The 23891-nt window shown below is 34.8% G+C and overlaps 1 protein-coding gene across 2 annotated transcripts in view; it reads right to left on the bottom strand.

The window, feature by feature from the left end:
• LOC138325769 (caldesmon-like) overlaps positions 1-23891 on the bottom strand; it is a 66194-nt gene that overhangs the window by 39259 nt on the left and 3044 nt on the right. For both annotated transcript variants that reach the window (XM_069271651.1, XM_069271650.1), the window contains exons 2-3: positions 1320-1426; positions 823-940 (exon numbers count right to left, since the gene is read on the bottom strand). In XM_069271651.1, the coding sequence (XP_069127752.1) occupies positions 823-940; positions 1320-1426 (225 nt within the window). The remainder of the gene's footprint in view (positions 1-822; positions 941-1319; positions 1427-23891) is intronic.

Raw genomic sequence — 23891 nt, 5'->3', positions numbered from 1 at the left:
AAACAGGAAATTCATAGGGTTCCATGTACAGGTAGGGTCTCCATTGGTACAAGGACTGGACATTGATTTATAGGGAAAGATACAGGAAATTCATAGGGTTCCATGTACAGGTAGGGTCTCCATTGGTACAAGGACTGGACATTGATTTATAGGGAAAGAAACAGGAAATTCATAGGGTTCCATGTGCAGGTAGGGTCTCCATTGGTACAAGGACTGGACATTGATTTATAGGGAAAGATACAGGAAATTCATAGGGTTCCATGTACAGGTAGGGTCTCCATTGGTACAAGGACTGGACATTGATTTATAGGGAAAGAAACAGGAAATTCATAGGGTTCCATGTGCAGGTAGGGTCTCCATTGGTACAAGGACATAGGTGTGGAGGTGATGATACAGGTAGGGCTCCTACTAGTACAAGGACACAAAGCTTGGGCAGGGCTCCTACTGGTACAAGGACAGAAAGCTCAGGGTAGGGAGAACATGAGAGGCGTAAATCAGAAGGAGAATAAGGAAGTGTCACATTAGGTTTTGGGATGGAATGAGTGTCAAGGGTTTGGCAGGGTTATTACTGACACTGCCAACAGCCAGGTCCATGCAATTAAGGATATGCCAGGTGTATGAGGGCAAGGAAGCTGACTTAAAACTTGGAGGAAAACACTGACTTCAAGTCAGTATCTGGTATTTACTGCCAAGAAATGGAAGTCTGGTGGTGATATATCAGAATGACTTATTGACTTAGCCCTAAGTAGAACCACTATTGGTACAATATGATAGGTAGAGAAGGGTGTGACCGTTATATTTCTGAACCGACGCCTCACTTACCTTTGTTATACTCCTGCCGACACTTTTTAAGAAGACGTATTCCCTGGGTACCAGCTCTGCTCCTATCTGAGTATCAATCTCGTCACGTAACACAATAACTTTCTGCTCGGGATGGACCCTGGAACAATATTCAGCAGAATTATTTAACATGTCAGGCAATAGTCTGCTGCTAGGTGTGGCAAACATGGACATACATATTACATTTCAGATTTTCTTCTCCTTGTTGCAATTAAACTCTAGTTATGCAATTGTAATAGATAGATATGGCCACTGGAAACCATGTGTATGATTTGAAAAAGATCTGAAATTTGTTTTTTTTTGGTTTTGTTTTTTTGTTGTTGTGAAAATACAATGTATTACCATTCCCTGTTTTATTTGTTATTCTGTTTTTTGTGTATCTTTTTTTCCTTTTCTGTTTGTCTATCATTTTCCATTCATAGTAACAGTAATTTGTTATACAGCCACAATATAGTACCTTAGAACACGTGTGAACTTACCTGATGATCCCAGCCGATACTGTTTCTGTGACATTTTGGTTTAGGAAGTTGTTGTAGCGTTCTCTCCATATGTTCTGTGGCACCAGATATACATGTAAGTCTACCAACTGAAAAAGAAGATAAAGCATTAATTACTGATTTCTTCTATAATCTTACTCAAATGTAGTTCATATAATAAAGTTACAGTATATCTGACTTGACCTTTGACAAAACGTCACAGTTATACAACATAGACACTGAAGAATTTTCATGTTCATATAGTAACTATACGTTAAGCCATAAATACATGTAACTAGACAAGAATTTCAAGTCAATATGTGACTTAAAATATTCAGCAGGGAAAGATCTAATTTATGGTAACAGTGACTTTGACCTTTTAAACAGAAAAGCAATCCAAAGCAATGGCTTTTGTTGAGAAACATGGACATGAAGCTTGAGCTTACTCGATCCAAATTTGCCAAAAAAAGATATGAGCTTATTAAGCATTGACCCAAGGGAATTGATTCAAAACTATTGACAGGACCTTGACCTTTGACCTATGGACCAAAAATATACATGAAGTTAACACTTGATTGGGACTTCAAAAATTATTGCTCAGAAAAATCTTTGTGGACACCTCAATACCAATATCATCTAAGTGATACAAATATGTCTACAGGGACACAAAAAGTAAGATTAGTTGCAGTAGTGTGAAGCTACCATGACTTTGTGTCTCAATCAATAAAAACTTAATCTTTACCTCAGTAAAAAAATCATTAAAGTGAAAATGAGGGAAACATATATGCATTATATCAAGAAACATAGCTATGCATGTTTGAATTTTATTAGCATTGATTATACCTATTTTTGTCACAAATTGAAAAGGCCAACCCAAAGATTACAACCAAAATGGCATTACACATAGTAATCACCTCTATCTGGCTATGTTTACCATTCACTGAACATACCGGTGGTTAGCTAATCGCTGATTACTTAATTATACACTAATCTGCACTCAAATCTAATGCATAACTGGGCAGAGGTAAACAAGTTGTTGGTACCAGCTTTATACCACAGCTCTATGCATACAGCCAAAGCGGTACTTCAATCTGACCTGACGTAACATTAGAGGGTAAATCTTGGAGGAGTTAGGGATTACAGGAGCAACCACGTCAATGGAATCTAAATCCTATTTAATATTAACTTATTCACCCCCAACACACATTTGGATTCTTCTAATTCCAAGGTTGGAGCATTCCATTATGCAATTACAGGGGTGAATGAGTTAATCCTAATCTTAAATCTCTGTTTACATGTGAACAAGTCTGAGATGATCATAATCCAAATCTCTGCAAATTTTAAACCACAAATGTACGCACTGGGTAAACTACACACCTTTTAGATACAAGATTCAAACACAGAAAAACAATGTGACAAATGAAATATTTCTGGAACATTCTTACAAGAAAAAAATACATTAAAGAATGTTTATTAACTTCTTGGGATTCTTATAACTGCATGCCCCATATGAAACATGTTCTATATTTTTTTCAAACTTGTACAGGTCTTTGTTAAAAACGAAGGTCTCATCATGTATGATCATTCCATCATGATCATAGTCCACCCCTTTGGACTGACAGAATCTGCAATACTATTTTAGGAACAGTAATTTTCCTGTGGACAGACTTGACTAAGTGTCCTATAGAACCTAGACCTATAAAACTGCATGATCCAGATATGAATTGTTTGGTAATGCATCAAAGTGGTAATCTTAATAATGTTAAATGAATTGTAAAAATGTTTAGTATATTGAGAAATGAAGCATATTCTGTCACAATTTCTCTCAAATGAAAATCAATAGTAGTGATGTGCTTTACCGATAAAGCTTTATGTCCACACTGAAACACAAACACTTGTGAAGAGACATATGGTTCAGAAATCATTAAAGTGTTTTCTTCTCTTAACGCTTGGTGCAGGTTTCTGTTTAACGAAGATAAATACAAATGTAATGAGAATTGCTAATCAATGAGCTTCACCTCCTTTGCTACCATGGTAAACTTGGAGTCTGGAACTAAACAGACATTTCATATATCTCCTCTATGTATTATCAATGACTCTATGATAGATATTTGTATTACCAATATACTACTTACAACTGAGCACATGACCAAAGGATGGATTGCAATAAGATAGGTCTATTGTTCTAATAAATTTTGTCTAGATTTACACATTATAAAATCATTGTCAATGTAGCCCATCCACATTCTTTCTTGCTGAATGTCATACAATAAATGTACTTGTTGAAAAAAACTTAGGACTTTATGATAATTTAATTTTAATTAAATTTTTGTTTATGCATAACTTTTGTGTCAGCCATTCTTTCTTCTTGCTTAAGTTTTATTTTGCATGAATTATATTTTACATTTGCATTTGAAGTTTTAATGTAGCATGTGATTATGTAGGTTGTAATTAGTCAGATAGTCATTAGTTTATCAAGCTGTATTTTAGCCGATGGTATGTGTGTATCTTGTATGCAAATGAGCAGGGGTTTAGAGTAATTGACCAATCGGCAATTACGTCCTAGAGGGGTGTGAGTATTGGTCAGCTTCAGTTTCCAGTCTTTTGCTGAAGTGGTCAGTCCACTACAAGATTGCCTTATATTCTCTCATCAAACTCTAAATCTTTGAAGACAAACTCACGTTTACGAGCAATGCCAATTTACGGACTACGGAGTAATAGTTTGCAAGACTAAAATCTGCGTTACGAAGTCCAGGGGAATTACTTTTCACTACAGAAGTTCCATTCCTTTGTTCCCACGATCGGGAGTTCGTCAGGGATAATTATGTCATGCTTGAATCAACAGGATTTTTGTGGGACATTTATACTAAGATGCCAGTGTGACGATCAGTTAGCAAATCTTTACCACCGAACAACTTAGAGAAATCGAACTACTTCTACTTCCGAGTTGGAAGGTCATCGTGTGTTTTGTTTGTAAACTTTGCGCAAGGCATCATGGCGCCCAAGCGACGACAGAACTCTCGGCCCGCTCCTTACGATCCAGATTTAATTGAAAATTGGACCTTAACACGTCTACGCGAAGAATTGCGAAAAAACAATGTGGAATTTAGGAACAATGACAAACGTATGGTGCTAGTACGTAAACTAAAAATAGCCAGGGGAAACGAGGCTAGACCTACATCCCATAATTTACCAAGTCAAGGTGCGGCATCCCATGATGCATCGGGACAACATGGCCGACAGGCCGGAAGTGAAGCGACAGATAGATTAATCAACATGGTCTCATCTTTATCCGAGAGTGTCGCCACACTACAAGATGGATATACTCGGCTAGAAAACCAAATCAACAGGGTTACTACCAACAATCCACCTGCTGCCACAGCTACGGGGACCGGACAAGCAGCGAGAGATGGTCCTATTGTTAGGCCAAGTGGGGTTGTACCAACTACAGAATTCACGCTAGACTCGGCTTATCGTAGTTTCATACGAGAGTCTACTGCAGAAGGTGAGCCTACTTTTACTCGCTCTCGTTTTGGGTATACTTCAGAATCATTACCCCTAGTAGAAACCGTATCGCCTTCACTACGTCAACAAATCATTTCAGGCAGAGACGTTAATCTTGCTGCCCTCCTGATACCATATTTCACAGGGCAAAGTGATCAGAGTAGTGTCAACAACGACAAATCCGATGCTCGCCTTAATAGGACTCTATCTTTGAGTGAATTTATACTGGCCTTCGGTATTTTCAAACAAGTAATGTGTTCAGTACACCCTCACCGACGCGTTGAGCTCGACTTATATGAAAGAGACATTGTAGACATGGGTACCAGATACAGTTCATCGGCGTTCTACGAATACCATCGCCAATTTTCCTTAAGAGCAGCCTCACATTTAAGGTACAACAACAAGAAAATAGACTGGTCAGTGCGTGATAACACACTTTTCTGTAACATCTTCGCGAATCAGGTTCCTGCCTCGTGTAATTTGTGCCTCAGCACATTGCATACTACAAACTTTTGCCCATTGTCATCTACGGATAAGATGGTGTCAAAGCCTTCATTCAATCCATCAGCTAAGTCGTCCAAGAGCTCAACTCTTGATTCTAAGGGCCGCCCTAGATTAATACATGAAGGACGGGAAATATGTAACAACTTCAATGGGAAAGGAGTAGGTGCTATAAAGGTCAATTTTGGCCCCAACAGAGATTGCCTTTATTTTGATACTACATATACATCAATATATGGGAATTATAAAATGCACACTTTCAATACATTCTGTTATGTTATTGCCTAGCAACAGGCCTGGCAACGAGCATACAGTATTGATGCTAAAACAGACACTTGAATTGCTTTTAAAAATTTCTAACGCGTAGATTAAGGTGGAAACTTTAAGAAAGTTAGTACTTTGTGATGTGTATAAGAAATCATCGAAACCATGTCATGTTTCATAGCACTTAACAATATTATAGCCCATAGTTACACCATAGCAACCATTTTCTCTCCATAGCAACAACACTCTAGACACTAAAAACACAAAATAATGAGATTTTAAAGATATTTAATCAATCTAATTTTACGTCTGTTCATTCCATTTCTGTATTTCAGCAGGGTAGTCTTCACGTTTCTTGAATTTTATATATCAAAGTCCCAAAAGGATAGCAACGACGTAATATAATCACAATCTTATGGCACTACTACATATGTACACTACGGTACTACTTTACGATATGTATTACATGTATACGCTCGCTATTTACAAAAGTAAAATCGACAATACTTTAATTCATGTAAATATTTCCAAGTGCAATAATGAAAGATAATAGATTTAGATACATGTACAACAGGTCATGTTTAATTTACAAGCATTTTTTAACCGCGCAAGTGACTTCGGACTTACACCTTTTCAATGTGTTCCAGAGGTTTGTATCCTGTTTCTGGGAATTACGTTACGTCACATCTACCCTTTCTTATCAATTAATAAGCTGTTTTTATGTTATTTACTTTCAAGCATGATCTTTTAATGTAAGAAAATATTTTTGACAAGCAACGCCAGTGTCCTTGCAGTGGTTTATTCCTAAATATTTAGTATTAATACTGGTAGCATGGCAACCATACAGTCTTTCATTAAGAAGTGTCCCTTTTTCACAATCAAATCAAATTAATCGTCTAGGCATCCTACCATACAGATGTAAATATAATCAACGCTCAGACCACGAACAACAAGTTGTAGTATACATGTATATGTATATGCATTTTAACATTTGATCACAGTAAAGTCAATGGTTACATGTATAACTACCGGGAAGTATGTACATAGTACATATGTTGACTATGGTAATGGTGTCCTTATTATTATTATTTTTTAATTATGTCAACTTGAATAAAGGAGAAAATAGATTGAACAACATATTCACATACGGTTATATAGGTTAAGAATGTTCCTGGTTCAATATTTTTAAATATAATATTTTAAATTGTAAATGGAACTATAGGTCTACTAAAATAACACATGTAGGTATAGGCCTAACATATTATTACTGAAAGGCCCGCTACCTTTCCGAAAGGGCTCTTTATTCTTAAAATTGGAAAGTAAAACGAGATTGATAAGTTTGTAGATTTGCAAAAGTTATTAGCGTTCTGTTAATACTTCAATTGGCAACACATTCTGACCAATTTATTCAAAATAACCCTACTGCTATTTTCATAACGCGGGTCGTATGATGTTTTAGCCGTCGTCCTGACTGCGCCAGACAGCAAAACAGCGAAGTGTACTTCACTGTTAAAATAGATTACGAAGGAAAGCTTGCATTTGTTAAGTGTTGAAGCCTTGTGTTAGGTCATCGATAAATATAATTTTCTTATACAATTAATGTTATTGAAATAATATTAATTCTTTATTTCGGAAAGGTAATTGGTCTTTAATATATAAATATATATATTTTTTAGGAAAGGATGAATTGATAATTTCATTAAAAGTTGGGGTTCAGAAATTAAAAAAATATATATATGTATAAATGTCGATTCGGACTCACTACCTTCGGAACAGGGGACAGAACGTCACGACTGCCACGCATGCTTCGTAATTATTATAAATTAGTTGAAAAAATGAAGATATGTATCCATAATAATCTGTAGCACTCTAATGTAAACAATTTTTTGCTAGATTAGATTTTATTATATAAAGGTATATAACGCCTTTATGATATAAATACATCTATAACATCTTAGAGATAAAATAACTACAGTCCAGTGTCCTACCGTATTGCACTACTCTAGCCTAACTGTAGAATCGCCAACTTTTCAGATTTTCAAAATTAAACAATGAACATTTTTCACATAAAACACATAGGCTTATACATGAAAATGGTGTCAATGAATATAGGATTTACTGTATGACGGAATGATCTATGTTGGACTGAACGTTAACGTTACTGTACATGTACTTGGCCTACCAACGATACATGGCTTCGAATTTTCAGTGACATAGGCTTACCGAAATGTCAGGTCATTGACGGGTTCCCATCTATGATCAAAATACCTCTCGTGAGATATATAGTAGTAAATCTATAGACTATATATATCAAGAAGAGTATACTTGATTCTTCAACTGAACATCACGATCCATGTTGAAACGACCGGGAAGACAATGTATATAGAAAATCAGCGTAAACATCGCCAGTTACGCTGTGTCAAAACACCGAGTACATTATAAAGGCGGGACCGTAATCCGGGCAAAAGAATACGGACACTATTTTTATCGCAACGTTTTCGCTACAGAAAATTGAGAAAGGCGCTAACTGCACGGAGTAATAATTTTATACATCGTCATAAAACTAATCAAAATAATTACTAATATTATTTTTATTCCTTAGTTCATGTATGCACACTGAATATGTTTCCGATTTATTTTTTCCGGATAAATAATAGCCATGCCCGATACCGTTTTATGTTATTATTACCGCCGCTGCGATCTCTGGTTCGTTAATTTCATAGAATTTTCTTTTTTTCGGATTGGCCGCATTTGTGTCCAAATTCGACATTTTGCATAAAGATTTAAATTTTTTATGTTGGTTCTGTTGACAAAAAATGGTGTTTGGACAAAGCTGCGGCCAATGTGAAAACTACGCTTTTTCAAGCCATTTTTGCAAGAAAATGTATAAAAATGCATGAAATGGCCTAAATATATCGTCTTTTAACCCATCTACAAATCCTGTAAGTGGAAAATCATCTTTGATTGCGAAAATATCGATACTCAACTCTTTTGGAAAGCTGTGTTTGTGAGATTTGACATTGTTTGAATTTCTATACATTCTGGGGCCATAATTGCCCCTTATTGTACCTACTCCTTTGGTTGTAATTCAAATTTATGCACTTTCTCACATGTATGTTTGACATGCAAGGAAAATCACCCTAAACCCGCCTGCCCTTTAGACAGCAGCCAGATTCAAAAGAAGAAAAGATAACATCTCCTTCACACAGTGGGGTTTCTACTCCTATTGACATCAGAGCCTTAGAAACCGAGTTAACTAACCATCCAGATAAAGCTTTCGTTGATCATCTTTTAAGTGGTTTGGTAAATGGTTTCGACACAGGTCTTGAGTCATTACCTACTAATAACATTGTTTGTAAAAATCTGAGATCAGCTACTAAAGACCCTAGCAGTGTTACTCTTTTACTGAAAAAAGAAATGGATAAAGGATATTTGCTCGGACCTTTCGATTCCATCCCTTTCTCGAGGTACAGGATCAATCCCATCAGTTTCTGGGGTTCTCACTCATACAACCATTCGTTCATTTTTGGCTTTTTAATTCAGGGGAATTTTTTACCCCAATCGCCATTCATTAGAATATAACTTCAACATTTATTTAACTATTTGTATTAGTTAAGTAAGTGCATGCCCTAGGCAGTCTGGAGTCAAACCACTTCTTTAAGTAAGAGTCAATCTTCTGAGTCAAGTGGTTTCTCACAGTTATCGCTTGTAGTCTGGAGTCAAACCACTTCTTTAAGTAAGAGTCAATCTTCTGAGTCAAGTGGTTTCTCACAGTTATCGCTTGTAGTCTGGAGTCAAATCACTTCTTTAAGTAAGAGTCATTCTTCTGAGTCAAGTGGTTTCTCACAGATGCATGCGGCAGTCTTATCTTGCTATTGCTTCTCTGATTTAACGAGTCTATTTCTGCTTCTATAGGGTTTATCGAGTCTAGCTATTTTATTCTCTTAGATCAGAGTCAAGCTACTATCTTGGTACGCACCTTGCTTCTCTGTTCATAAGCAGAGTTAAGTTTGTGTACTGCGTTAGTTTTATATGTTTGTACTGAGTGAGTAGCCCCATATACGCCAAAGTTTTTAATATTATTTTGTATCATTTGTGGTTTATAGTCTTCGGGCTATCTTAATAAATATCTTAAGTCTTATCTGGTTCTTTGTGTTATGCATAAAATTTGGTAATAAGACCCCTCCCTTTATAAATCCCAATAATTATTTCTAGGTTAGAGGGGCTTATTGCCGGTAAAATATGACATTTTAACTTAATGTCTTGAAAATAGCAAAGGAGTGTTTCTCAACCATTTGATCACGTTCAACTGCAACATGAAGCTAAATTATGTCTGGTTTAATTTTGATACAGTGAAATCTTATGGAAAACATTTTCTTTTTGCTTCATGATTGGTAGGTCTGCGATTGCTTTATTAAGTGTTGGTGGAAATTCAACTCTGAGTAACAGGAAAATGGAATTGTAACTGGCTTTGAACCTAGAGGTGAAGGGTTTAGTGGAATATGTAGAATGGTGGACACTTTCACTACTTGGGTATAAGAGCTATGTATTTATCTACTAACCCTGATGATTTATCAAAGACATTAAGTCTAACAATGACAAATTTACTTGTTTACAATCTCCTTGACTTTTCCCAATTTTACAAACAAGGACTTGAGTGTAGGAACTGTTTGTCTCCTGCTAATGACTAATGTCTATAGGCTAAACATATCCCTCCATTTCCCTAATTCCATCAACTATCACTGCTAAGGACTTTAAGTCATTATACCTACTTCATAATGAATACATAATTAACTTCAGGACAAAGTCATATTCCAGTGTTAATCCCACTAATAGTCAATACCAAGGTATTTACTGTATGAATAATGTAAATGAGAGAAGTAGACCAAATTTAACATACTCATTTCAATGTCTATTTGAAGATACTACCATATATAAACTATATAAGTCAACACATACAAAAAATGATCTGAAGAACAAATATTGATATGAAATGTTAATTAGTAAACTCATACAGAACGCTACTGCTGATGACCAGAGTTGATTGATGTTGATAATTCACAAGTAGACTACGCCCTCACCAACAAACATGGCGGCATGTTGCCACGGTAGCTAAGAGGTGTGTTTGGTGACGACTTGAAGTAATACTATAGAAACAGCAAATGTTTATAGGAATAAACAACTACTGTTTGGTGAACTTAAGGAACCAGAAAGTATAAGACCGGCTCATCAGAATTTCCAGCTTGTCAAAACTAAAATGATACCTGGCTACAGGCCAATACTTTAAGAGAAATTCTCAAGTCTGTCACTTGGTGTTCCATAAAGTCAACTTCTGTCTACAGATTGGTGAAAACATACTTAGCCAGGGCTATATATACCAGAAATGATTCTGCTTAGTTTATCACCTTACATTTACATTTTCACTGTAGTCATACTATGTAACCTTACCAAGTGCATTCATCAGTCTATGAACTACCATCTGCATATTATGACATCATTTTCATTGCTACTGAGCTTCATGGAATTTGCCTCTGTCCAATTACCATTCATATTGGCTATGAATGCCAACTGTAAGGAGTTCAATGCTTAAATGAATAGCTGTGACAGTTATCCTCTGAGGTAGTTCTGATCGAGGTATCATATTTCATTGATCATTTTAAGACTTGGCTATTGGAATGTAAACATTCACCAGCATTTTTATCAGTACAACAACCCCTACAGATCGCCTGGCCTTAAACATTCTCTCATCCTTCTTAATCACATTCTTATACTATCTTATACACTACAATAGAACCATTCTTTCCACGGTAAGAAGTCGGTCTGACTTCCGACACGGTATAGTAAGTATAGTTAGTTCATCATATTACCTACGACAAATATTATCAAACGGTCAAAAGAAATTTGCTAATAAGAATATTACCTTTGACAAATATAAACATAGCAATACATCTAATGATATACATGCAGGGCTCCGTAAGTATATAGATCCTATCTATAGCGACAAAAATAGGTAACCATTAGCGAAATTGATATTGGACGTTCTATTATACACCTGGGCAGCCAAGGGCATAATGGATTCCAGTCAACATTTCGTTATTTGGCGGACAAATATTAGCACAGAACTTTTCTTTGTTGATAAGCCTTACCAATACAGATCACACAAACATCGTCTTACACAAACGCCTATTAATGATATAGCAGATGTAGTCCTTCTCAAAAGATTTCAAATCACAAAATTTAGAATTAATCAAATGGTAAACTATAATCCTTCATACCTTCATGATTGTGTGACTTTCACATTTAGAAACTATTCTAACTGTCAAAATGGATTCCCTACCGGTAATTATAAAAGTGCGGTAATTGATAAAATTGTATATAATCATGGTTCCTAAACATTGACTTTATTGATAAAAACTTTAAGTTTATAGACAGAAAAATGTTAACATTCTTTATATTAAGAACCAGAGTCATTAAGGATGTGTTTAAGGTTTATAAGTGGGGGAAAGTTAGAGTACCAAGAGAAAAACCACCAATCAGCTACAGTCAGAAACTGGCATTGAAACTGCCCCACACATGGAATTTCAACTCACGGTGACAAACACTAACTGAGAGATCCATATTACTGTATAATTTACCTTTAACTGATGTTAACATTCAGAAATAAAAGAGAACATCAGTAGAAAACAATAAAGTTACAGAAACTAGAATTACCCCTGCCTCCGTATGAAATTGTGACAAGATGGCTTATTACAAGTCAAGGAAGGGACATGTATTATTTGGTAAAAATATTTCTTCAATATCATGGATTTTGTCATAATGGATTGGAACACGTTTATAATTTTGATAACTTTATCCATAAAGAATGCATGGAATTTTACAGATGAAAAGGCAGTATTTTATAGCAAATACAAAATACATAAAACTTTACAGATTGCACACACTGGTAGACTTTGATAGCCTCCAATGATACTGTACAGAATCTGGAGTGTAGGCCTTGACATAGTGGTAAATGAAGAACAAGTGGTAAATGAAGAACAATCAAAAACGCACAAAGGAAATCTCGAATAGGGTAGTGCAAAGAAGAATTTGTGCAAATATCTGTAAATATGAAATAATAGAAGATACAGAAGCAAGAATTACCTCAATCATATTTTAGCTTAGCATTTCTTGCGTGAACAGCTCTGATTTAGAAGAAAAAAATATCGCTGTTAAAACTTAAACATAAATGTATATTGAAAGCCACTAGTGTACCTGTCAATTGACCTAGTTTATTCCTGAACCAATACCCTAGACAGTACCATTTGTTGATAATTATAGATCTCAATGAACCCAGAAAGTAAATCTTTTGAAATAATTGAAGAAGAGGTGAAGATGTCATCTCTTCGATCCTCAGATCCTACAATAAATTATTTCTTGTCTTTATGACCCAAGACCAGTACACCTGCCGTACTTTGGATACTGTACAAGTATGTCAAATTGATCAACTTGAAAGCGACAAGGTAAACTCCTCATTGACAAGGAGCGTGCACATTATTTATATGACGTAACGGTTTACAAAAGAATGAAAAGCGCTTTTTAAACTTGATACAACTACTTTAAAGCACAGCTAAAGTAGGTGGAATCTGATACAACCAGTCTATAGTTGTATAGTAGATATTGACAAGATACCCAACTCTGACTAGCTTGTGGCACCACATTGCCTCAATCAATGTGTTAAATTGGATGAATAAATCAGGTTACATTATACGCCAAATAACGACCAGTATAACTTCTGTGTATCCATAATACAGGCCAGGGAAGGCAGCGGAGTCGTACTGGAAACTTAAAATCTATATATCAGCTCATCGAAACATTATTTGTCTACGCTATTCACACTCCACCCTAACATCTAGTATAGATATTGAAATCTATGTATCGTTAATATGACAAAATGTCCATGAACTGATGGCAGAATGATTGTTTTGAAATAATGGATTTGATTTTTAAAGTGTTTTTGCAGACAGGTTATTAAGTAGCAAAATATCAATGAAATTTGAAGGAGTTTACAAAACAGACAGAGCAATGAAATGTTCTACAGAAAAAATTTAAAGACACAAACAGATTCCAAGGAGGCTTACTACACAGAGAAATGAGATCATTATTTAACACCAGCAGGTTTTGGGAGAGGTTACTACATACAACAATAACATATCCAAGAGATACAATCTTAAATCTGACAGGTGAATTCAACATCATGGAACATCAATTTTCAATGGATTCTGTTATCTTTGTCCAAATGTTTAATTATTGGTTATCTATATTTGTGTACCAACAAGCCTTAATTATACCAACACTACACCTAGCAAATAGGGCTATGCTGTTGGGGGTTCTCTTCCATACCTCGACTCAACATTGTGTGAAATTAAAGTTTCCATATTTGTAGGACACCATACAGTTTATCAACATAACAAAATCATGGGACTGCGGTTCTGTTTGATTAATTTATTTCATCAAGCATTTAAACTGACTGCTATTAATTTTTTTTTATGATTGGCCAATTATATAAAGTTTCTTTTTAAATCAGAAATCAAATACAGGAAAACACTTTAACATATCTCTATCGGCAATTACCAGCTGGTACAGATCTTTATAACGCCCAATAACGTGTAACACTTTGGTCTACTTTCCAGTTGTTTGAATCAGTTTGTTAAGTTTATTAGAAACATTTTCAATATGATATATTTGATATTAAATCATGAGGCTTGTACGGTCAGATTGACATGTCAAAGAGAATGATCAACAGAAAAAAAATCCACCAAGCATAAGGTGTCAATCATTTTCCTAATCGCAATGAATTGGAAAATTGGAACATTTCCGTCACAGCATTCATTAAATGAAATGTTGCGTCACTGACTTTTGCACATCAATATTTTTTTTAAAATTCTGACCCAGTGTTAAGTATACAATGTATACACACGGCAAGGTACTTTGTTAGTTAACACTGGTTGTGATTTTCCCCGTGAGTTATTCCAGAGACGTAGACATAATATAACAGAGACGTAGATAAAATAAGTTATGTATGTCTCTGGTTATTCACACTTTTTAAAATAAGGACAACTCGCTACCTGTTTTGGTACTATATTCTCATGATGTATGTATCGTCTTGTGTTGAAATTAATATTTTAAATGAAACATATGAACGTTTTACTGAAAATCAATCATATTTACGTTAAGTTTGTAGAAACGATAATTTGCTGGACATGAAGACGAAATATATATTATGCGACTTGAACTTCTCGATATTTCTGAAAAAATGCCATTATTGAATAAAACACGTAACATAAATCAGAATAAATTTCAAAATATCGGCAGATTTATTTATTAAAGCGTCCACGGAATGTTTTTTGTCTTGTTGTTGTTTGTAACTAAACAAAACTGTCAAATCCCAGCGTGAACTACCGATTATCGGGGTATAAGTAATGGTAGTATATCAGGTAAGAGAATTGAAGTTTTTGTAAAAGAATCTGAATAAAATTAATTCCGGAATTAAACAGAAGTATTGCCTTGTTGTTGTTTGTAACTAAATAAAAAACTGTCAAATCCCAGCGTGAACTACCGATTGCAGGGTATATAAGTAATGGTAATGTATCAGACCTTATTACTGTTCAGATATAGACTTGCTGATCATAGATGTGATAGAAGTGAACATCTGATGGTCCGTGCAAGATTTAGACTATTAGGGTTGATGCATGTCGATCATCATACAATCATGATGCAGAGTACGTGTTTTAAGCATTTTAGCTTCACCTTGTTAAATGAATTCAATATCTGTATACAATACCTGTGACCACCTTGTGCCCCCTGTAGAGAGGTGTCCGACTGGTATACACGCGTGCCAGGCGACAGGCTTTACCTGACAAAACACAGCGGGTGTTCACATACAGTCCCTTGTGGAGCCTGCGTTATAAAATGAAGTAGTACGCCTGCAAAATGCTAACTAACTTTTTCAGTACGATAGACCAAATACTTAAAAAGACAACACGGATTGTACAGGAATATACCTGGAAATACAGTTTAGAACTTGACTGCGTTTTTATTCCATTCCAAAAGATTTTATTGTCAACAACAAAAGCATTATATTTATTTATACAAGATGGTATATACACTGGGTTGGACATTAGGCTAAGCCTATATTTGTCTTCATTTTTGCTGAGTTATGACGACCCTTCATGCTTATGCAAGTGTATATTATGTTTCGTCTGATATATAACTTTCTACAATACAAGCATTTTGATATTACTTTCTACAACACAAGCATTTTTAAGATATATTTATAATATGAATCTGCCATTAAAATGCTTCTCTTCCGAGATTGGGAGGAATTTTCAGTCGATAAAGCGCCGTTTCAAACCAGACCTACAACGAAGACAAAGCCTGCAGATACCTTTAGCAGATAATTCATTGGATGCTCAGTATGTGTGATGTTTTTCTAATATACACAAACATGTCACACCTACCGGTCTGAGGTAATCGGTACATATTTTAGGGTTAGGGTTTGATTGATTGATTGATCATATTTAGGGTGAGATGTGATCTAATTATTACTCAGGAGAGGGGTAATTACGTTGGTAACCATGACAACCTGCAATAGAATGTAAAGGTAATTATACAATTATGGTGATCCGTGTGACCTGACAGAGAAAGCAGTCTTTATACACACAGAATATTGTTTCAAAAGTAATCTTACATCGCCCGACTATATTAAAGATCAATCAACCGTCCATTCGTCTTGTATTTATCTTGCCACATTTATCCTCTTTTTTGACTAGGTCAATGTTAATAATGACCAATTGAATTGCGTTATATACAATAATATAAATAACCGTTGTAATCTATTCTCTTCATCCATCAGTAGCCATTCTCGGCCCCGGCGTCATCGCTATACACGGGACCTCTACACTCTGGAAATAAAAAGAAACACAAATAATATGAAATGTAAAATTAACATGACCTGGTTAATTTCTTATCGTCAAGCCAGCAATACATTATGTATTCTGTTAAGTATCCAACGATAAAGCAGCTTGGTAAAATCACATAGTATTTTCTTATCATATTCGTAAAAATTACGGTTATATTACCAGTAGTAAAGTTATGTTACGAGTTGTAAAGTAAATTACGACTTTTTCTCAAGCCTGGCCCGGAGAGGTGTGAAGACTCCTGCTGTGAGACCATGCCTCGCTGGCACAGCTACTTTACCTGTGTCCCACCGGCTAACTGATCGATCAACGTCCCAATATTCTTACTGTGGGCATTTCTTGTTTATTTGTTTATATTCAATAAAGGCATTTTTTCAGAAATATCGAGAAGTTCAAGTCGCATAATATATATTTCGTCTTCATGTCCAGCAAGTTTTCGTTTCTACACAAACTTAACGTAAATATGATTGATTTTCAGTAAAACGTTCATATGTTTCATTTAAAATATTAATTTCAACACAAGACGATACATACATCATGAGAATATAGTACCAAACAGGTAGCGAGTTGTCCTAATTTTAAAAAAAAGTGTGTATAACCAGAGACATACATAATTCATTTTATCTACGTCTCTGTTATATTATGTCTACGTCTCTGGAATAACTCACGGGGAAAATCACAACCATTGTAAACTAAATCACAACCAGTGTTAACTAAGCAAAGTACCTTGCCGCGGGCAAAGCGTTACGAAGACAATGAGGGATCACACATACTGATAGCAGGGAAAGCCCACCTGTTGTTTGATTGACAGCCACAGGTACGCTAATTAGTAATTGATCCATGTCACTGCAACTCACAGGTAAGTGCCCGAGCAATTTTATTCTGAAAAAAAACCTCTTTTCTCTTACCTGATATACTACCATTAATTATACACCGACAAACGGTAGTTCACGTTGGGATTTGGCAGTTTTATTTAGTTCCAAACAACAACAACACACAATACTTCTGTTTAATTACGGAATGAATTTTATTCAGATTCTTTTACAAAAACTTCACTTCTCTTACCTGATATACTACCATTTCTTATAACCCGGTAATCGGTAGTTCACGCATGGATTTGGCAGTTTTATTTAGTTACAAACAACAACAAGACAATACTTTAATTCCGGAATGAATTTTATTCAGATTCTTTTACAATAACTTCACTTCTCTTACCTGATATACTACCATTAATTATACCCCGATAATCGGTAGTTCAAGCTGGGATTTGGCATTTTTATTTAGTTACAAACAACAACAACAAGACAATACTTCAGTTTAATTCCGGAAAGAATTTTATTCAGATCCTTTTACAAAAACTTCACTTCTCTTACCTGATATACTACCATTTCTTATACCCCGACAATCGGTAGTTCACGCTGGGATTTGGCAGTTTTATTTAGTTACAAACAACAACAACAAGACAATACTTCTGTTTAATTACGGAATGAATTTTATTCAGATCCTTTTACAAAAACTTCACTTCTCTTACCTGATATACTACCATTAATTATACCCCGGCAATCGGTAGTTCACGCTGGGATTTGGCAGTTTTATTTAGTTACAAACAACAAGACAATACTTCTGTTTAATTCCGGAATGAATTTTATTCAGATCCTTTTACAAAAACTTCACTTCTCTTACCTGATATACTACCATTAATTATACCCCGGCAATCGGTAGTTCACGCTGGGATTTGACAGTTTTATTTAGTTACAAACAACAACAACAAATACTTCTGTTTAATTCCGGAATGAATTTTATTCAGATCCTTTTACAAAAACTTCACTTCTCTTACCTGATATACTACCATTTCTTATACCCCGACAATCGGTAGTTCACGCATGGATTTGGCAGTTTTATTTAGTTACAAACAACAACAACAAGACAATACTTCTGTTTAAATACAGAATGAATTTTATTCAGATCCTTTCACAAAAACTTCACTTCTCTTACCTGATATACTACCATTAATTATACTCCGGCAATCGGTAGTTCACGCTGGGATTTGGCAGTTTTATTTAGTTACCAACAACAAGACAATACTTCTGTTTAAATACGGAATGAATTTTATTCAGATCCTTTTACAAAAACTTCACTTCTCTTACCTGATATACTACCATTTCTTATACCCCGGCAATCGGTAGTTCACGCTGGGATTTGGCAGTTTTATTTAGTTACAAACAACAACAAGACAATACTTCTGTTTAATTACGGAATGAATTTTATTCAGATCCTTTTACAAAAACTTCACTCCTTTTACCTGATATATTTCCATGATTTATGCCCCGGATATCGGTAGTTCACACTGGGATTTGGCAGTTTTATTTATTTACAAACAACAACAACAAGACAATGCTTCAGTTTTCGGAATGAATTTTATTCAGATTAAGTTACAAAAACTTCACTTCTCTTACCTGATTAAATACAGTACCATTACTTATACCCTGCAACCGGTAGGTCACACTGGAATTTTGCAATTGTAATGGAAAAAAAAAACAATAGCAAGACAACATATCTGTTTCAGAATGATTTAATTTGAGATTAATTTAACAAGCTTCACTCCATTCACCTGACATACTACCATGACAGATTGATGTCTCGGTAACCGGTAGCTCATGCTGGGACCTGGCACTTGGCCAGTTCTGGCTAGCTGAAACACAGGTAAGCCGTGCGTTCAGCCGTGACCGACCCTGGCAGGGGGCCAGTACCTAATCGACGGTGACTGCTGGCAGGGAGCCAATATCTTCAGCGACAACTCTGAATTTTAGATGACATTTGTCTGAATTTTAGATTACATTTGTCTGAATTTTAGGTGACTTGTCTGAATTTAAAAAAACGTATCTGAATCTTCAGATTTTGTCTGAATATAATAAAACTAGTCTGATTCCACAAGGAAAGTCTGAATAATTCAGATAAAAACGTAGTAATTTCAGACTTTACTATCTCCTAGTGTTAGGTTGTAAAATTACTGACTTAATTTTTGTATCATAACAAAACTTTATAAAGTATTACCAGTCAAATCTTTTTCATTGATTTGATTATTTTTAATTATTATTTACATCAAATGGTTTTTTTCTTTACTTTAACTTAAAATCTCAAGTTGTCAAGGCCCATTTGTATTTATAGTTTTTAATTAGAATAATTCATTACTAGTTTATAAATAACATTATTAGTAATTTACTCTGTTTAAGTTTCACTTTAATATACTGGCCATTTTATGATATAAGCCTAATGTTCCGGCCATTAAAAAATTATTTGAACCAGTTGTTTCTTCCATTACATGTGTATGGAGGATTTATACTTACACCATTTATTTGTTAGTCTGAATTTAAAAAAACAATCTCTGAATGTTTCAATTTTATTTCCTATGTCATTGAATATATAATAAAATCATTTCTACAGAATGTATCTAGTGTTATATACTTATATGCCTGATTATGGTACTGTGAAGTATTAAATCTACAGGCTTCCATTACCCTCATATTGATGAATGGATCCTATCAAATGACAATAATTAAAGGCAGGCATTGTTATTGGGAGACACCGTTAAATTCCACATTCTAAGGAATAGATACACCTAAAACCAATACTCGAAACACACCTTAAAATCTATACCTGTGAATACCCATGCAGTTCAGCACCGACTATCTACCGTTCTGTCCAACTGTAGGGTAACACCTATATGACAGCACTTGTAAACTTGTACAATTATTCAACCAGAAATGTCTGATATGCATTGAAGGTAAACCAGCGATTGTGAACTTTTCCATTCACCTTCGCCGCGGTAAAAGCAGCGATCAACCATACTTGACAAGATTACACATAGCCTACAGATTGCATTTTAAAACAGACACCATGTCTTTGAGTACAAGATGATTTTGTACCCGTTTCTAATACACATGGTGCTTAAAAGACCATAAATATTACCATACTTGTGGTTATTACCATCCTTCCTCTGCTGAACACTTTATCTATTCCCCAGTGTCTGTGATATTTATATATAAATGATATGAGCACCCCTTTTTATTGGGACCTAATTGATGAACAACTAAAAGTAAATCCCTACTTTTAATTGATCTATATGTTCTGATGAAACCTTTTTCCTTAACTATATCTTGGTATTATCAATCAAATTGTTTTGGTTTGATTGGTATAATGTCCTATATATACAAACCAAATTAACAGCCAGGGTCATTTAAAGTTGTATTTCTTGTAATTTTCACCGTCACAAACTCTCATAAAACACACTATGTGTGAATATGGATGCTTATATATGATGGTTCAGATGCATAAAAGCGTCAATATACTATTGACATTGTGGTAAATGTCGCATGAAATATCACACATTTTGAAAGAACCACCACAGTCAATGCCATATGTTTGAGCTTCTAATTTTAATTCAAGTTAAAAATATGAAAAATAATTAATTGCATCCCGAAAAAATTCCGTAGCACTATATCCTATATGGAATGAACTACTGATTGCGCATGCACCAAAGGCGAAATAAAATATCTTATACTATTTTTTTGTTTTAATTAGGCATATATATACACGATTAAACACCATTTTTGTTCAAATGAAGAATATCATTTATGCTCTGTCGGCGGTGGAGCATCTTTAATAACTTTGCGAATACGAACTTTACAAAAGTCAGTAAATATTGAAAGCTTAAAACTTAGAGAGGTGGAGAAAAATATGAAGAACACTTTGAATACTTTTTCTGTGACAAGTCACAGACCTTACAACTATAAGTAAATGTCAAGTTTAGGAGGTGGATGAAAGTCGGAGTACCCAGACAAAAACCACCCACCTAGAGTCAGCTGGCAACTACCCTAAATGGGATCTAACAGTCCTGAGTTGAAGTATGGCAGGACATCTTAACCATTTGGCCAAGACAAGACAATTATTTTACTTTTTAAACAAAAGTTGTTTTTTTTTCCAGAGCATAAACAATCTAATATTTAGAGCTTCCAATCTTTTAGGTAACCTGGGTGCTAGTTAGAGGGAATATGGTTACTATTCATTAACGATCAAAGAGACGGAAGACATTTCATTGAACTAAGGTAAGGATGGACAGGTCAATCTGAGGTGAAAACACTTTGAGGAACACGAGACAAAGAAAATACCAGGAATAAATATCACTACCTCTACAGTATATACACACGTTTATTGTTTATTTACGAGACTTTTACGGTTTGTGTAGTCTAACCGGGTCAGAGGATTTCCATTGAAGGCAAATTAATAATTTAATAGATAAACCAACGTTAATGTTTCTTTGGGCAAAAGTTCAATTAGTGAAAGTGTTTAACTTGGTAGCTATCGGTGGCCCAATCAAGCGTGACCAATCACCACGTTGCCAGTCAAACAAATTTTCAGAGATAAGTGTTCAGTAGATTGGCTTTAACTATAGTTAATAACCAATTACAGAAATGTTTTGTTTGTTATAGCTACCTATTGGCATCCATACCATTTGTCACTATGACGATGCGTTATATTACCCGCATAATCGGAATTTAGTGTTTGTAATGTAACAAACCGCAACTACAAGTGGTTTTCACATAAATTATCTCCAGCACAAATTACTTCCCTTGTGTTTCAGCATATATCAATGTACAGTGTACACCAATATCATTAGAATTCTAATCTAAAATGTCACAATAAACATTCACATCAAAAGTAAAACTATTGATTTATGTCTGAAATGATACGCCCAGGTGATATCAATAGTTAAATCTAAACAAAATGATAGTTTAAACAAATGTTCAATCAATTTATTTCAATTCATTGGAATGGGACTAATTCACGTACCACGTGATACCCAATAATGTTTGTACGGGACTAGTATCTCCAGTGGTAATGGAACGTAACTCTTTGTAATCTTCCCGCTGAAATGATGTTATCCCGCGATAACGTCATTTGACGTCATTCCATCACCAATAGAAACAATAGTCCCGCACAATCATTATCGGGTATCACGTGGTACTTGAATGAGTCCCATTGGCTTCATGTAATCATTGAGGTAGCCAACTCACACTAGTGTTCAAATTCTACACACGCTGCTGGTAACCAAATAGAGTACCCACTAACTACCGTCCATTATCAACTTTTGCTCCTTACAATATCAGAAACAAGTTCCAGGAGGATGAAAACTCTGTATGATATAGTATCATTACCGTATTTCGCCACAAATAAGACCCCCCTTCCTCCTAGATCAAGGGTAGATTTGATCAATGGAATAGCTATCAATCAGGTGTTTTTTTAAGTCTTTTTTCTTCTCTCTCTTTTTTCTTTTTGAAAAATCCATAGGAACAGTTGGTAGAAACTGCTAACTGGATTGTTTAAAATCTAGTCTGAAAGGTTCACCAGTATATTTAAATAGTGTAATACGCCTAAGGTTTAAGAGTACATCAAGATTTTTTCAACCTGCTATATTGAAAATGACAACAGTGAAATTCAGTTAACTAAAAGTTGATAGAACTATTTTGAAATTTTGTGTTAGTGAGTGAGAATTCAATTATATACAGTTAAGCAATACATGGAATGAAAATATTGGGTTAAGAATAGCAACATATTTTGAAATAGACTGGGTATTCCAGTCAATTTAAAGAAGTTCAACTGTAATTCTTCAAAAAATAATTTGTCAATGCCCATTTGCTTTTAAAATTGTTCTTTTTCAATTTTTTGTTTGTTCAAGTCACCATCAATTTTAGAATTTGTCATTTAATTAGCATAAATTGACAATTTAATAATGACACAATTGACATGTTCCAGCAAAAACTAATGCAATCCAATGCTTTAAAACATTAATCTTATTTGATAGGGCAATCCTTATGACATAATGTTTTGAACTTTAATATCAGTATAAACCTATTAAATAAACTAAAACTTGATGAGTACCATGGCTCTGTCCTTGGACTGGTTCAGTGCCAATAATCACTCCCTGAAGACATAAATATTTGATATCACCTTAGAAACTCGCCCATCAACCAGTTCCCTATCATCCCCAAACCTAGTCTACTGGGTATGTATATGTATATGGTGTATGAATAATTATGTAAATGATCCAACCGAGACAACATTACCTGCCTCAAAGTCTGTGAATTCAACTTCAGTTTGACAACCTGGGACCTATCAAATTAGAATTCTATAGAGATCAGGTTTAACTTGTTCAGAAAATAAATATAAACTAAGACCTTTTATAAATTGTACGGCAATTGCATTTTGTTTCAATTTTGTGAGTATCATTTATTTTATTTCATTTTTAAATATATGCTTTTGGGTTGTTTTTTTTACTATGATCAATGGAATT

The sequence above is a fragment of the Argopecten irradians genome, chromosome 6, assembly GCF_041381155.1.
Source record: "Argopecten irradians isolate NY chromosome 6, Ai_NY, whole genome shotgun sequence".
In the NCBI taxonomy this organism is placed as follows: domain Eukaryota; kingdom Metazoa; phylum Mollusca; class Bivalvia; order Pectinida; family Pectinidae; genus Argopecten; species Argopecten irradians.
This window is presented reverse-complemented; position numbering and strand designations above follow the sequence as displayed.